Raw genomic sequence first — 14063 nt, 5'->3', positions numbered from 1 at the left:
GAAAAAATTTACTTGGAACAGTTCCTATCATCTTTACACCCAGGCACGCAGAGATGGGTACGCCAGCATGCTCACCTGACACTGAATACAGCAATCGAAATTGCTAGCGCTTATAGCAGGGCACAGGAGCTCCAGAGAGGAAAGGACGACCACCCCCACAAACCTCATCCCCCTACAGGACTACGACCTCCACGTCCCCCTGTCCCGAGGAGACCAGATCCTCCCCTCTTCTTCCCCACCCCAGTGCTACATCGCCCTGTTAATCCCGGACCACAATGCTATAGCTGTGGTGGATTCGGTCACATTGCCAGGAACTGCCCACACAAGGATGAGCCGATGGAAGTGGGTCTGGCTCGGAACTATGTGTGCTCCGTACCGGGGGCCCCTCCTCCCCCTTTCCGACGTCCAGTGAACTTTGATGGACAGACCCTCATGGCTCTTACGGATACCGGGTGTCGACAGAGCGTCCTCAGACCTCAAGACCTATCGCACCCGGTCAAAACTTCGTCCGGCATGGTTGCCATCCAATGCGTGCACGGAGACACCAAGAGTTACCCCACCGCCCAAGTAATGGTCCAACATGAAAAGGACCCCGGCACAGCTCTCACAATGGGACTAATCCCCGCCCTTCCAGAACAAGCAATCCTGGGAAGTGATTACCCCGGACTGCCCGGAATGCTGCATGATACCACAGAATCCCTGACACACTGGTGGGAAGAGGCCCCCTTCCCAATGGGATTGTCCTCCCCCATGCAGACCCGTAAATCAGCGAAAACCAAAGCACAGAAGAAAAAGGAGAAAAGGGAATATGCTGGCGCCTACCCAGTGCTTCCGGAGGAACACCCCTGGCAAACGGACCGTGAATTCCGGGCAGCCCAACTGGAAGACCCTCTGTTACAGGAAGCCTGGAGAAGGGCTGTGGATCAAGAGGACCCCCTTAACGTAGGTCCCTACTTCTTTAAGAAAAATGGCCTTTTATACCGGAAAGGGGGGGTCCAACAGAAACCCCAACTCCTAGTCCCCGGTCCCTTTCAGGAGAAAGTGCTCTTCCTAGCACATAGCCATCTCCTGGGTGGACATTTCGGAGAAGAAAAGACCAGCCAAACAATCCTGGACAAGTTCTACTGGCCCGGAATATATCAACATATTAAAAAGTTTTGCAAAGAATGTCCGGTCTGCCAAAAGCATAGTAGATACCGACCCCCTAGAGCCCCACTGCAACCCCTTCCCATCATTGACATACCATTCAGCAGAGTTGGAATGGACATAATCGGACCCCTGTTACCGTCCCGGAGCGGGTGTCGTTACGCCCTGGTTATTGTTGACTATGCCACCCGCTTCCCAGAAGCCCTGCCCCTGAGACAACCCACCACCCAGAACATTGCGAAGGCCCTCATATCGGTATTCACTCGGGTGGGTTTTCCCAGGGAAATACTAACAGATCAGGGCACTCCTTTTGTCTCCTCCCTGATGAAACAAGTATGTGCCAACCTGGGGATCAAACAAATTCGAACCTCCGCATACCACCCGCAAACCGACGGCTTAGTCGAGCGGTATAATGCCACCCTCAAACAGACCCTTAAGAAATTGCTGGGCTTAGAAGCCAAGAGGTGGGAAGATATGCTACCCCTTGCCCTGTTTGCCATCCGTTGTGCCACCCAAAGCAGCACCGGGTATTCCCCCTATGAACTATTATATGCGCGACCCCCTCGCACTTTTCTTGATATGGCCCAAAAAGCATGGGAAGCAGAACCCGACCGTACCCGGCCCCTTCCGGAATACCTAGAGAACCTAAAAACCCACCTGGCCCTTATGAGAAATATAGTAAGCCAGAACCTAGAGAGTGCCCAGAACAGGCAAAAAGGACAATACGATAAAGGCACAAAACCCCGTACCTTCCTGGTAGGAGACCTGGTGTTACTTATGCTTCCATCCTCCGATCAAAAACTCCTGGGACAGTGGCAGGGTCCATATAGCATATTACGTCAGGTGACCCCCGTCACTTACGAGCTAGACATCGATCCCGTTCGGGGAGTTACTCAAATCTATCATGTCAATCTTTTAAAGAAATGGGAAGGTCCCCGGCCCGTCTTAAGTGGGTCGGCTAACACAGATCCCCTCTCCTTCACCCCTTGTATCGATCTCGACATCACCCCACCTCAGAGACAGGAACTCGAAACAGTCCTCTTCCCTTTACGACAGGTGTTCTCTTCCTCCCCGGGACATACCACCATCACTGAACATGCGATACAAACCATCCCCGGGAAGGTAATCCGACAAAGGCCATACAGAGTCCCCGAGGCCCGCAGGGAAGTGATACGACAGGAAACGGAACAAATGCTGAAGATGGGTATCATTGAGCCCTCGGTAAGCGAGTGGAATTCCCCGATAGTACTCGTACCCAAACCGGACGGGTCTGTCCGGTTTTGTATCGATTTCCGGGGGGTTAATAAAATATCCTCCTTTGACACATATCCCTTACCCCGCGTCGATGAGATGGTCGAACGCATAGGGAAGGCCCAATACATCTCCACGCTAGACCTCTGTAAGGGGTATTGGCAGATCCCCCTCCGGGAAGAAGACAGAAAAAAGACGGCCTTCTCTACCCCTGACGGGTTATACCAATTCCTAGTCCTTCCATTTGGACTTCATGGTGCCCCAGCCACTTTCCAACGGGCCATGAATAAAATCCTACAACCCCACTCTCTCTATGCTGGCGCATATCTCGATGATATCGTGATTTACAGTGACAACTGGTCCCAGCATTTAGAACATCTGTACCAGGTCATCTCCTCCCTAGGGGCTTATGGTTTTACCATTAATCCCTCCAAAACCACCCTAGCGGCACAGACCGTGAAGTACCTAGGATACCTCCTGGGAGAAGGTTTGATCAGACCACAGGAGAGCAAAATCGAAGCCATACAGTCCCTCCCCTTCCCTCAGAGCAAAAGAGACCTTCGCGCTTTCCTGGGACTCCTGGGTTACTACCGAAGGTTCGTCCCCAACTTTTCACAAAGAGCGGCCCCCCTCACAGACCTCCTAAAAAAATCTATGAAAACAGATACCCTCCTTAGATCCCCTACAGTTGAGTTGATGAAAGCCTTCTCCGACCTTAAGAACGCGCTGACCTCACATCCCGTGTTGGTTAGCCCGGACTATACACAGCCTTTTATCTTACAGACGGACGCCTCCGAACAGGGACTCGGGGCAGTCCTGTCTCAAAAAGACCCCCAGGGAAACGAGAGACCTATACTCTTTCTTAGCAGAAAACTGTTTCCAAGAGAGAAAAACTACGCCGTGGTGGAGAAGGAGGCCCTAGCCATAAAGTGGGCGGTAGACAGTCTACGTTATTATCTGGAGGGGAGACAATTCACCATCTACACTGACCATGCTCCCCTGGAGTGGATGGCATGGAACAAGGGACACAACGATAGAGTCCTCCGTTGGTTCCTGTCCCTACAACCATATCACTTCACCACTGTCCACAGGAAGGGCTTGGAGCAGGGTAACGCGGACTACCTTTCTCGTTACCCTATGTCCCAAAGGGGTACAAGAAAGACAGCTAGGGGAAGGGAATGTGATCTCGGTCCCCAAGATCGCCATATCCGAGACGGTATATCCCCTCCGTTACCACCTCGCACCATGTCCCGTTCAGGCAGACCCATTGACTCCCCAACAACAGCGTCCCTGACGACAGGCGTCCCGCCCCTCTCTCCCTTGCAGGAACCAATCAGGCGGCCGGCAGGACCGGAAGGAATACCCCGAGAACCCGGAAGTCCCGCCTCTCCTCCGACGGACGGATACAGAAAAGCCGGAAGGGAAGACACAAGCGTTGTCGAAGGATTGTGGCAGGAGACTTCGGCTGGACCGGTGACGGACGGAGAAGACGGGATCGGAGAACGCGAGGAGTGGTCCGAAGAGTGGTGGAGTCCCACGGAGGTGGCTGGAGAGCGGCCGTAACTCGGAGGAGAGTTACGGCGGAGCGCGTGAGTACCAGTTGCTCCCTTGTGCCTGTGTACATAGTTAGAAACCCCTCCCAGTGTAAATTGTTCCCGCTATCCTAGGCACGTCACCAGTAAGCACTAGTTAGGTTGTAAATACGCACTGTCACTGTATAATAAGAGCACCCCTCTCCCCCACTTCCCGGAACACTTCTGTTTCTTCCCTTCCCTTAAGCCCTTCCTTACCTATACCGCCACCACTTCCCCCTTCATTTCCACGCACTCCCGGGTTAACGGTGAAGGAACCGAAACAAGAGTCCAAGCACAGCTAACGGCTCCCTCTTTTTCTCTTGTTTGCCCTCCGAGGTGTTCTCCTACCACAGCAAGGCGGCTACACCAAAGAACGAGGACGATCCTTGGACCCCATCCCGCCAGGACAACAGAGAAGAAGTCGCATCCACCCTACTGGTTGTTGGTCCGGACCCTCATACCGACCCCGAATTACCTTGTACAAAAACCCTCAATAAATCACTATCGCCCACTATATCCGGCCTCCGCTCCTGCTTTACCAGTCCGCCGACCGCCCACGATCACAGTCCGTACTTGGCTTCCAGCGCCGCACTGGCGCGGATCAGTTCGGCGGCATGCCCCTCTTTAAACACAATTTCCAGCAGCGCTGGAAGCCATGTCTGCTGCTGCAAGGACGAATTAGCCAGCAAGACGAGGCTCGTGTTCCCAACCTTGGGAGCTTCTACAGCACAGGACTCAACAAAAATAAACATGCTGACACCGCACCCCAGCCTACTCAAGGCATTTTAAGGACGAAGCATAATATGAAATGCAACTCTCGACCTTACTAAAAGGATTAAAGTTAGTGCACTACGGACTGCAAATCCCATAAATCAAAGGTGTGACGGTGAATACAGCACATGCCCACTGTGGGGTTTGTTCAGAATAAATAAACCAGAAATGCAGACAAATGGTTGTATCAAGCGTCATTGCAGCAAGCCCATGAGGAAGGGGTGTCTAACCCTGAAACGCGTCGTTGGGCACAATTAATGAGTGTGGAGGCGGAATAAGCATGCTGAGTGCCTTTCAGAATGCTTCAGGGCAATTTGCGTATATATTATCTATATATACATACATATATATATATATATATATATATACATATATATATATATATATATATATATATATATATATATATATATATATATATATATATATATATATATATATATATATATACACACACACATATACATATATATACATATACATATATATATATATATATATATATATATATATATACACACACACACATACACACACACACACACTTCAACTGAGTAAAAGCTTCTAATATAGTAGACTGGGTTGCACACAGGAGAGCTACTTACAGGTAGCTGGAGAGCTACCAGTAGCGCACGAGCTACACATCAGTGAGGTAGAGCATTAAAGTACCCCACCACCTCCCATGACACCAAGTTAAAAAGGCCATCTTAGCCCACTATGGGGCCATCAATTTTATAACAGACAATTGAAGTGACGGTTATTCTGCAAATTATAGGTTGTGAATGCTTGAGAAACCCACAGTGATTTTCCAGTCAGCTAAATATTTTTTTCCTCAAGAGGAAAGGGATGTCAGCCTTGATGTTCCCTATATCAATCACCATTCGGCATCTGCTTTTGGAAGAAGGAACTTGGGTTCATTCTCCTAGTTTCAGATTTGTTTAACCTCAAACATAGTATCAGGCAGTCAGTCAGTAAGAAAACTTTATTTGGTTCATTACAACCTTAAAAGTATACCCTGTGCATAAAGTTACTAAATAAAAACGTAGGCAAGATCATCTTAAAAACGTAGCATATGTACATTACACATAAAATGAAACATTTCCTTTATAAAAGATACAAATGTCCACCTACAATTGATTAGGTCGGTAATTCATTCATATGCATCAAATCCTTCCAGGAGATTCCATACAGTACCATTAACCTTTGCAGGCACAATCACGTCCTACCGCAAGTGAACAGCATACGATATTTACTCTGTACACTTGAGGAACACCTTAACTTTACTCATAAATTTCCCCATAGCACAAGCTATATCTAGGTTCGTCATTTCCACTAAAAGGTTAACAGCTTGCATCCTATTCCTAATCCTGTATTTTTTAAATATCAGGCAAGCATCAGGCAGTCATTATCAACATGAAGGAGCACCTAGAAACATAGGGAGCACCTAGAAACATAGGGAGCACCTAGAAACATAGGGAGCACCTAGACCCATAGGGTACACCTAGAAACATAGGGTCCTGAGCCATCATATATAGCAAGCTGTTTTCTGAAGTCCAAACCTAAAAATAACACAGGACGTTGAGAAGGCGTAAGAACATATGTGGCAGGGTAAAGTATTACCCATTGTGGTATCAATCAACACCCCATTTATGCAGAACAATCATTGGGAAGAAACCACAGTGTTTGGCACACTCCGATAGGATCAGACTGAAAACAAGGAAGTAACTGGCTGTAAGTAATCCAAAGAATTATATGAGGCAACTGAGGTCAAATAACCCAGGCATATAAATAGGAAGCAATGAATCACAGATACCTTCTATGCAGCTCTTAGGTCAGGATATGTTAACTAGGAGACTTTAAGCTTACAAATTTTAAAAAAATCTCCCCTCACACTCTACACATGAAGCAATAATGGCATATGTACTAGGGTTCCCATTTTGAAACATTTACTTGCAAGGCATTTAAAGGTATGATGGCCAAAAGGTAGCACTCAAGCCTGCTTGCCCAGTGGTAAGAACTTCTGGGTTAGCTCAGCTGTCTGTATTTCGGAGGACAACATTTCAGGACTTTCGCTGATGTGTGCATTATGAGACTACAATAGAATGTTGGGGTCAACATGAAATGGTGGGTCTGAACACCAAAAGAAATCAAGGTCAATGCTTGAGAAAGACTCTTCCTGCCTTTTAATTGTGGAATATTCCTTGATGACCTTGTTGAACTCACAGTAGTAGTTTTTTTCCTTTCAATGTGCTGTCAAACAAGGGCACATAATTACTTGAATATCTGCTGAAAAGACTTCGGTCTACTAGAGGAATGATCATGACTGCAGCTATGGGTTACACATCAAAACCCATCTCACAGGTATTAAAATTATAGCAAAATCAATTAGCTTCATCTTACATTCCCCTCAGGGCACTAGTCTTCACACTGAAGAAAATACTATGTGTTCCTTACTGACCACTTAAACACAAATGTACAGCATTTGCCTGTGCATGCAAATAAGTATGTATAATTTGATTATATGCATGTATTTAGATATGTGCATTTCTTTGTGCAAAATGTATACTACATATGGTTTAAAAATATATAGATTATCTTTAGATCTTACCAAATTGATATATTACTTATTGTTAAAAATATGTATAAATATATATTTATACATTAATTTATGCTCGACATGTATAAGGTCACTGCATAGTTTTCATATGTTATCTGTTTAGACGCTTATGGAATTCTGTTTATCTACCACAATATGCACATACAATATTAACAATCGTATCTATAAGTGCTTCACCGCTGACATATTGAAGAAAATAATAAATATATGTGTATATATATATCAAACTACACTCCTAATTCCCAGTCTCTCCTCTCATCTGAGGCAGAGACCGAAGGAGACAGGCCGCACAGCTCTGGTAGAGTAGCGTTTTCTTTATTACAAATTAATCAACATAAAGGATAATAGTAGACTGGCGTGTTTCAGCTGTAGCCTTCCACAGGGTCACAGAGTGTTGGTGTACAGAATGTCCTTTTTAAAGGGACCACCTGAAACCAAATTTTAAAACTAGCAAACTCAAGAATGTTATCATGGAAGAGAAGAAACATGAGACACCCCCAGACAAACTACAGAGTAAATAAAAGAACAATGTTGGAATTCATGGGCTTCCAAAGAAGCTGTGCTTAGACCCCAATAGACCAGGCAACCCTGTATCGATAGGTTTAGTCAAAGAACCTTACACATAGAGGAGACACACATTAAAGCCAAATATGCATCTCAGGTTCCTACAGAAGCTACCACTTACCAACCGTCTCCTCTCCTCCGCAAGTTGCTTCTGGCGAACCTCTTCTTCTGCCCTCCTTTTTTGTTCAAGTATTTCTCTTTTCTGTCTGTCTTTCTCCTGATCGGCCCGAAGGGAGACCAGATAGGCTTCATCCTGCTGTTGTCTCAGTACCTGAGTCTGGTTGCGCTCTTCCCTGGAGTGACAAAACAGGGTAAGCAGCCTAAAGAATTTGTTGCAATTTTATCATTTTATATATACTGTGCATGAAGACTTCGACTGGAATACTGTTTTACATACAGACTAACTATATAATAACCATCACCATAATTGCACACAGACAACAAAATGTCATCAATTTGCTTAGCCCACTCATGTACCAGTAGGTACTCATGTACATCTCTAAGATGCCATACTTTACTCCTGTGCTCCTCTGACATAGCTAATGGAAACAAACAATCGACACTCGTGCTTGCAAACTTTAAAATAGCTAATGGAAACGAACAATTGACACTCGTGCTTGCAAACTTTATTACCCTCCTCACCTTCCCCAAACCTCTAATGCTGTAGAACTCATTCCTCTTACAAAGCTAGAACTCCTCTTTACTGTACTCCCAAACAACCCTCTAACCAGTCTAGTGGCTTCTGACAAAGGTCATGAATAAGAATTTTCTACTGTCTACTGCTGCAATCTTTGCCGGCTATAAGTGATCCTAGCCTAAAACGTCTGTATAGGTGGGATCTTGTTGTGAAGAATAATGCTCTACATCTTTTCATGGATCCGCCTCAACACTTTCGTCTTAGGCGGCTGTGCCAGGGTATAGTGAGTAGACTCATGTAGCAACAAGTGGTGGGTGCTTTCCACACAGAGGTATCTCGTTAGTCTGTTATAGAGAAACGGGTGGCTTCCTCAAGTAAGACTTCTACTTGCATGTTCTGTCTTGACAAAGAACTTTAATTACGTGAGCCAAAACCTACATGGGATCCGATGACATTCATTCTGCCGATGACCAAAGAACTGTTTCAGCCTAGCAACAAGGAAGATGTGTGTGATGTAAAACTTGCTAACAAAAATACACTGGACAAAAACGTCACAGGTGAAACAGATAGCATAACCAGCCAAAGTCTAGTCACATGCAGCAGGGAAAGGTTTGCTAAACAGTCAGTAGCCCATTGACTGGGCAAATATTTGCTAGTGACTCAGGAGAACACTGTACCAAAGCTGTTTGACAGTAGTGTGGAAACCTGAATTCACAAGACATGCTCTGTTTCCTCATGTACCATGAGCACTTTCAACTGTCTTTGCACAGTAACTAGTACCATTTCAATTTCTAGCACTCATCCTGTGTCATGGACTTTCTCGTTGTCTGTGGGACTTTTTCACCATCACTTCCGAAGAAGATGACCATTACTACTTTCCTATTTAAATAGCTTACTATGCCATCTGTCTTAGTTGAAAGACAATATATTGAGGCAAATGCACAGCTATTTTACCGGTAGTATCCTGGATATCTTAAATAACTGTGGGTGCTCCGTAGGTGACTTCCGGCGTTCCAGGAAGCCCAATTTGAGAACACTTGTGTGTCTAGTGGACCACTAGACCCATCCCTATGGGCACACCAAATCCCCTCAGTCGCAAAAAAGAGGGTTCCAATACAAACTTTGGTAGTTCAATATTTTGTTGATTTTATTCTTTACACTTTTAGTGATGTGTTTTTTTCATTTCATCAATGTTCCTTAATCTTTATGCTTTCAACATACGACATTGTTAGAATCAATCCAATGCATTTCGGGCATTTATCTCAGCCCTTCATCAGGGAATAATGCCGGTTCCTATGTTGCTCTCATCTATCTCGAGATTCGACAGCTTATCAGCGGGATCGTCTAATCTCCTCAATCTTTCCAGTATGCGGCAGTTCTGTCTAAACGCCGATAGCGTTTAGACAGAACTGCCGCATACTGGAGAGATTAAGGAGATTCGACAATCCCGCTGATAAGCTGTCGAATCTCGAGACAGATGAGAGCAACATAGGAACCGGCATTGTTATTCCCTGATGAAGGGCTGAGATAAATGCCCGAAATGCATTGGATTGATTCTAACAATGTCGTATGTTGAATGCATAAAGATTAAGGAACATTGATGAAATGAAAAAAACACATCAGTAAAAGTGTAAAGAATAAAATCAACAAAATATTGAACTACCAAAGTTTGTATTGGAACCCTCTTTTTTTTGCAACTGAGGGGATTTGGTGAGCCCATAGGGATCTGTCTTAGTTGCTCAGTCAGTCAGTCTCATTCACTAGGTCGGTCTCACTCATGCTTTTAGTCAGTCGGTCAGCATTGTTTGCTCTGTCGGTCTTGCACACCCTCCCAAATCCTTCTATATTTGTCTCATGCCATGCGCTCAGTCTTGCCTTGTTTGTCTCTCTCATTGTTTTGCTTTGTTTCTGTTTCACTTTCTCGATCTACATCTGTGTCTCAACCTATCGCAGTCTCTAGTATTGCTTTGTCTCTCTATTTATCTTCGTCTCTCTAAAACAGGCCACCCTCTTATTATCTTCTTCCTCAGATACACATTGCATACCTTTCAAGGCGCTCCGACACGAGGTATGTGCGGTTGGCATCCATGATGAAGGTAAGTTGGTTCAAAAGGTCCGCAGATTGAAGCAAGCCCTCTAACCGCCCCACCACCGTCATACGGCGGTCCTTCAGCGTGATCATGGCCAGAAAAGGATAGGTATTCTCACGCAGGGCCTGGGACACTGCAAAAGAAAGAACAGCTCACACATGTAGGACTTTGGCAGAAAGAAACGGAGTATGCCTCAGTGCAATAATCTGCCACTCTCCAGGAAACTGCTGCCCCAAACGCCCCAGAACGTATTACTTTCTGTTGAGGGACCAGATTTATAAAGATCTGAAATGTAGATGCCAGTTTGTTAAATACGTTTCACAAGGATTATCTGCTGTTGGCAGTACCTTTGGTAACCTCAAATCCTACGTAATTCAAAGAAACAGCCTGAATTGGTAAAAGTAATCTTCCCAGTGTTGCTGCAAGCTCATAGTAAAAGAATAAGTAATTTAGCTACTGTAAGGCTCTGTCTCACGGATTCCTGACCTTTAGAATCCTACCAGGTGCCATACTGAATCCAGTTATTATTTCTTTATCCCAGCAAAAAAAGCTACGCACGAGCAGGTGGTGAACTGGGATCCGCAATGACTGAGTGAACCTGCATATAGACGCCAAACTGGTACACTGACATCAGTTTAATCAGTAACTTACTGGCACCCTCAGACAGATCAATCATAACAAGTGGTCACTGAGAGAGTGCATATATCTGAATTGAGACCTTTTTACGATAGGCAGATGTTCATTCTACAGAAAAAGCAGCGGAAGAGCAAAGAGGAATTTGTACCTGGGTAAAACATCTACCCCTAAAGAGCATTACCAAAATGAAGCTACTAGTTTTTCTAATGGATACTTCTAACCACAGATTCCTTACCTTTTGAATAGACACCCAAGGAGTGCCTCCTAAAAATTGGACATTCTGAGGAGTACACTAAACCAAACAAGCAAAGCCAATGGTTCATGCCTATATGAGATCTATTGACCTAGTTAATATTTTTTAGCCATGCTGCACACCATGGCTAAAAGGAGAGTTGAAAAAAGCGCTATGGCGTGGCCCGTATTCACTGCATTGCATCATTGCACTTTTTTTTTTTACATTCAGAAACGGTGCATAGCTGTGCAGCATGGCTGAAAATATAGGGAAAAAGTGAGATCACGAGGCCAGCTTCATATCGCATTTTTTTTCTGGTTGAGCGGGGAACCAAAAAGGGCACGGGAGAGGGTGGGAGGGATGGGGGAAACGAGGGCATGTGAGAGGGGGGGAGAGATGGGGGCAGCAACAAGGGCACAGGAGGGGGTGGTAGGGACAGAGGGGGAAGTAACAATGAAGTGGAAAGGAATGCCAGGGAGTTGTGCAAAGCCGGAAGACTCAGGATGGACATGGCAAGAAACAACACAGCTAGAGGGTGACTGGAGGGATGGTGCAAGCAATGATGAAGTAACATGAGGGACAGAGACAAGCAACAATGCAGCACAGGCTAGCAACAGTGAAGTGGGAGAGGGTGTGGGCGAAAGGGGCAAGCCACAAGCAAACCCGAGGGGGGGGGGGGGGGAAGAGCAAGCAAGGAGGATGCAGAGGGGTTGGGAAGGACAGGGAGAAACGGTCATTGGCTATGCAGGAGGATGTGGGACAGCCTCTAGACGCACACAATTAGATTTAGGCCATAATCCACAGAACCCGGCATACTTAGGAAGAGAACAGGAAAGCAGGAGCCGCTGACCAATGAGAAGCAAGGAAATGAGTAACGTTAAAGCCAATCAATGGTAAGTAGTGAGCGGGCTCTAGGCCCTTTTTAAGTTTTGTTCCTTATTTACAAGAAGCTCACAAGTGACAGAGCATGTAGTGTAGGAAGCTGGCTCTGTATATACTATACCAAAGTGAGGTACAGTGTGCACAGAGTCCAATGGAACCTCAAAGGTAGGCAGAGGTAATAGTAGATAGCACCTTACGTTCCATTTGTGGTAGTGTGGGCTAGCAGTAAGGCTTTATCAGAGGGTAGTGTTAAGCATTTGTTGTACACACTCAATCAGCAAACGATACCACACACTCAAAGACAACTTCAGGCCAATTGATTTTGTATAAAAAATATTCTTTTATTTATTTTATTTCCTAGAACCAAGAAAGCCTGGCACAGGTAGTTGGTAAGTACTTTGCAGTAATAATACAGTTTGGATTGCAATTACATATATACTTTGGTTTGATTACAGTAGAACTACTAGTAATGCCATACTTTTTAATATTTGTAGATATACTTTGCAGTGGCTTTTTATTAGAATGTCAAGTAGATTAATTTACAGGCTACTTTTCTCACACAGTGCAGTATATCGGGATACCGCACTGGGACATTTCCGGTACATGCGAGTAAAATCTTTTGGTTATTTTGTTACAGTTTTAGAGACTTTAATAGATTTTCCAACTCCAAACTTTTCAGAGAAAAACAGTCAATGTTATCCTTTGGAGGAAAATAGGGTTATTGGTTTAAAGGTAAGTATTCAGTTGTGTGAGTTGGTATTCTAAGGGTAGACTCCGTGTCCCCCAGGGTCAAGGATGCACTCTTGTTACACCCTCAGCTGCACTAGGGCAGCCAGATGCTGAGGCCCAATATTATCTAATGGGGGGTAGGGGGCCTACAATTGGTGGCTGCTAACGAGGAGGCCACAAGGTTCGGGAGCAAAGCTCCTGGACTTAAGCTCAGGGCAAATGGGGTTTAAAGACAACACCAAAGGTGCAACATCTGCGCACTAGGGAGGCCGGGTGCAGAGTGCTCTTTTGGAGTCGGGCACCCTGTTGCTTTAAATGGGGTTTCTCCGGTTTGCAAACACACTGCAAGCTTGGGGACGAAGGTCTTCTGTGTGTGACCACTGCTTGGAGAGGTAAGTTGGGATGCTGGGGGTTGGTTAGGAACCAGTTGGGCCACCCAAGGCCGAGGGGCGTCGGGTGCAGGGATACCTTTTAGGATCGGATCTTCTTAGCAGCCCCTGGTCACGGTTGGGGGACCTTCCGGATTTAGGCTGGAGGCTTGACGCAGGTCAGGGATCACTGGATCTCGGAGCTGGATCACAGGGAGACCTCCTTGTGGTGTTGGGCCACTCGAACTGGGGACGTGGGAGTCAGGTGCGGAGTGGTGCAGACTCGCAGATTTTCCGGAGCTGGAGTCTGTTGGTGAACAAATCCGGTGTTCACGGGAGAAAGAGTCTTTTCTATTGGCGGCAGGGCAGGTCCTCTGGTTCTTGAGGCTGCTGGCTGCAGGACACAACGGAGTTTCGCTTCAACAGGGTCGAGGTGGGTGCCGGCCGGTAGGGCTGGTGCCAAGTCAGTGGGCGTCCTCTTCTTAGCTTCGGCACAGCTGTTTGGTCCTTCTTCTTTTCTTGTAGTTGCTTATGGTCTTCTTCCTTGGTTCAGGGCTGCCTCCTAA

At 45.9% G+C, this 14063-nt stretch overlaps 1 protein-coding gene across 1 annotated transcript in view; it reads right to left on the bottom strand.

The window, feature by feature from the left end:
* FAF2 (Fas associated factor family member 2) overlaps positions 1-14063 on the bottom strand; it is a 204330-nt gene that overhangs the window by 71927 nt on the left and 118340 nt on the right. The window contains exons 8-9 of the mRNA XM_086931758.1: positions 10606-10783; positions 8045-8216 (exon numbers count right to left, since the gene is read on the bottom strand). Of these exons, the coding sequence (XP_086787884.1) occupies positions 8045-8216; positions 10606-10783 (350 nt within the window). The remainder of the gene's footprint in view (positions 1-8044; positions 8217-10605; positions 10784-14063) is intronic.

This window comes from Lissotriton vulgaris, chromosome 7 (genome assembly GCF_964263255.1).
Source record: "Lissotriton vulgaris chromosome 7, aLisVul1.2, whole genome shotgun sequence".
Lineage (NCBI taxonomy): Eukaryota > Metazoa > Chordata > Amphibia > Caudata > Salamandridae > Lissotriton > Lissotriton vulgaris.
The sequence above is the reverse complement of the archived record's forward strand: the minus strand, read 5'-3'. Positions and strand labels throughout refer to the sequence as shown.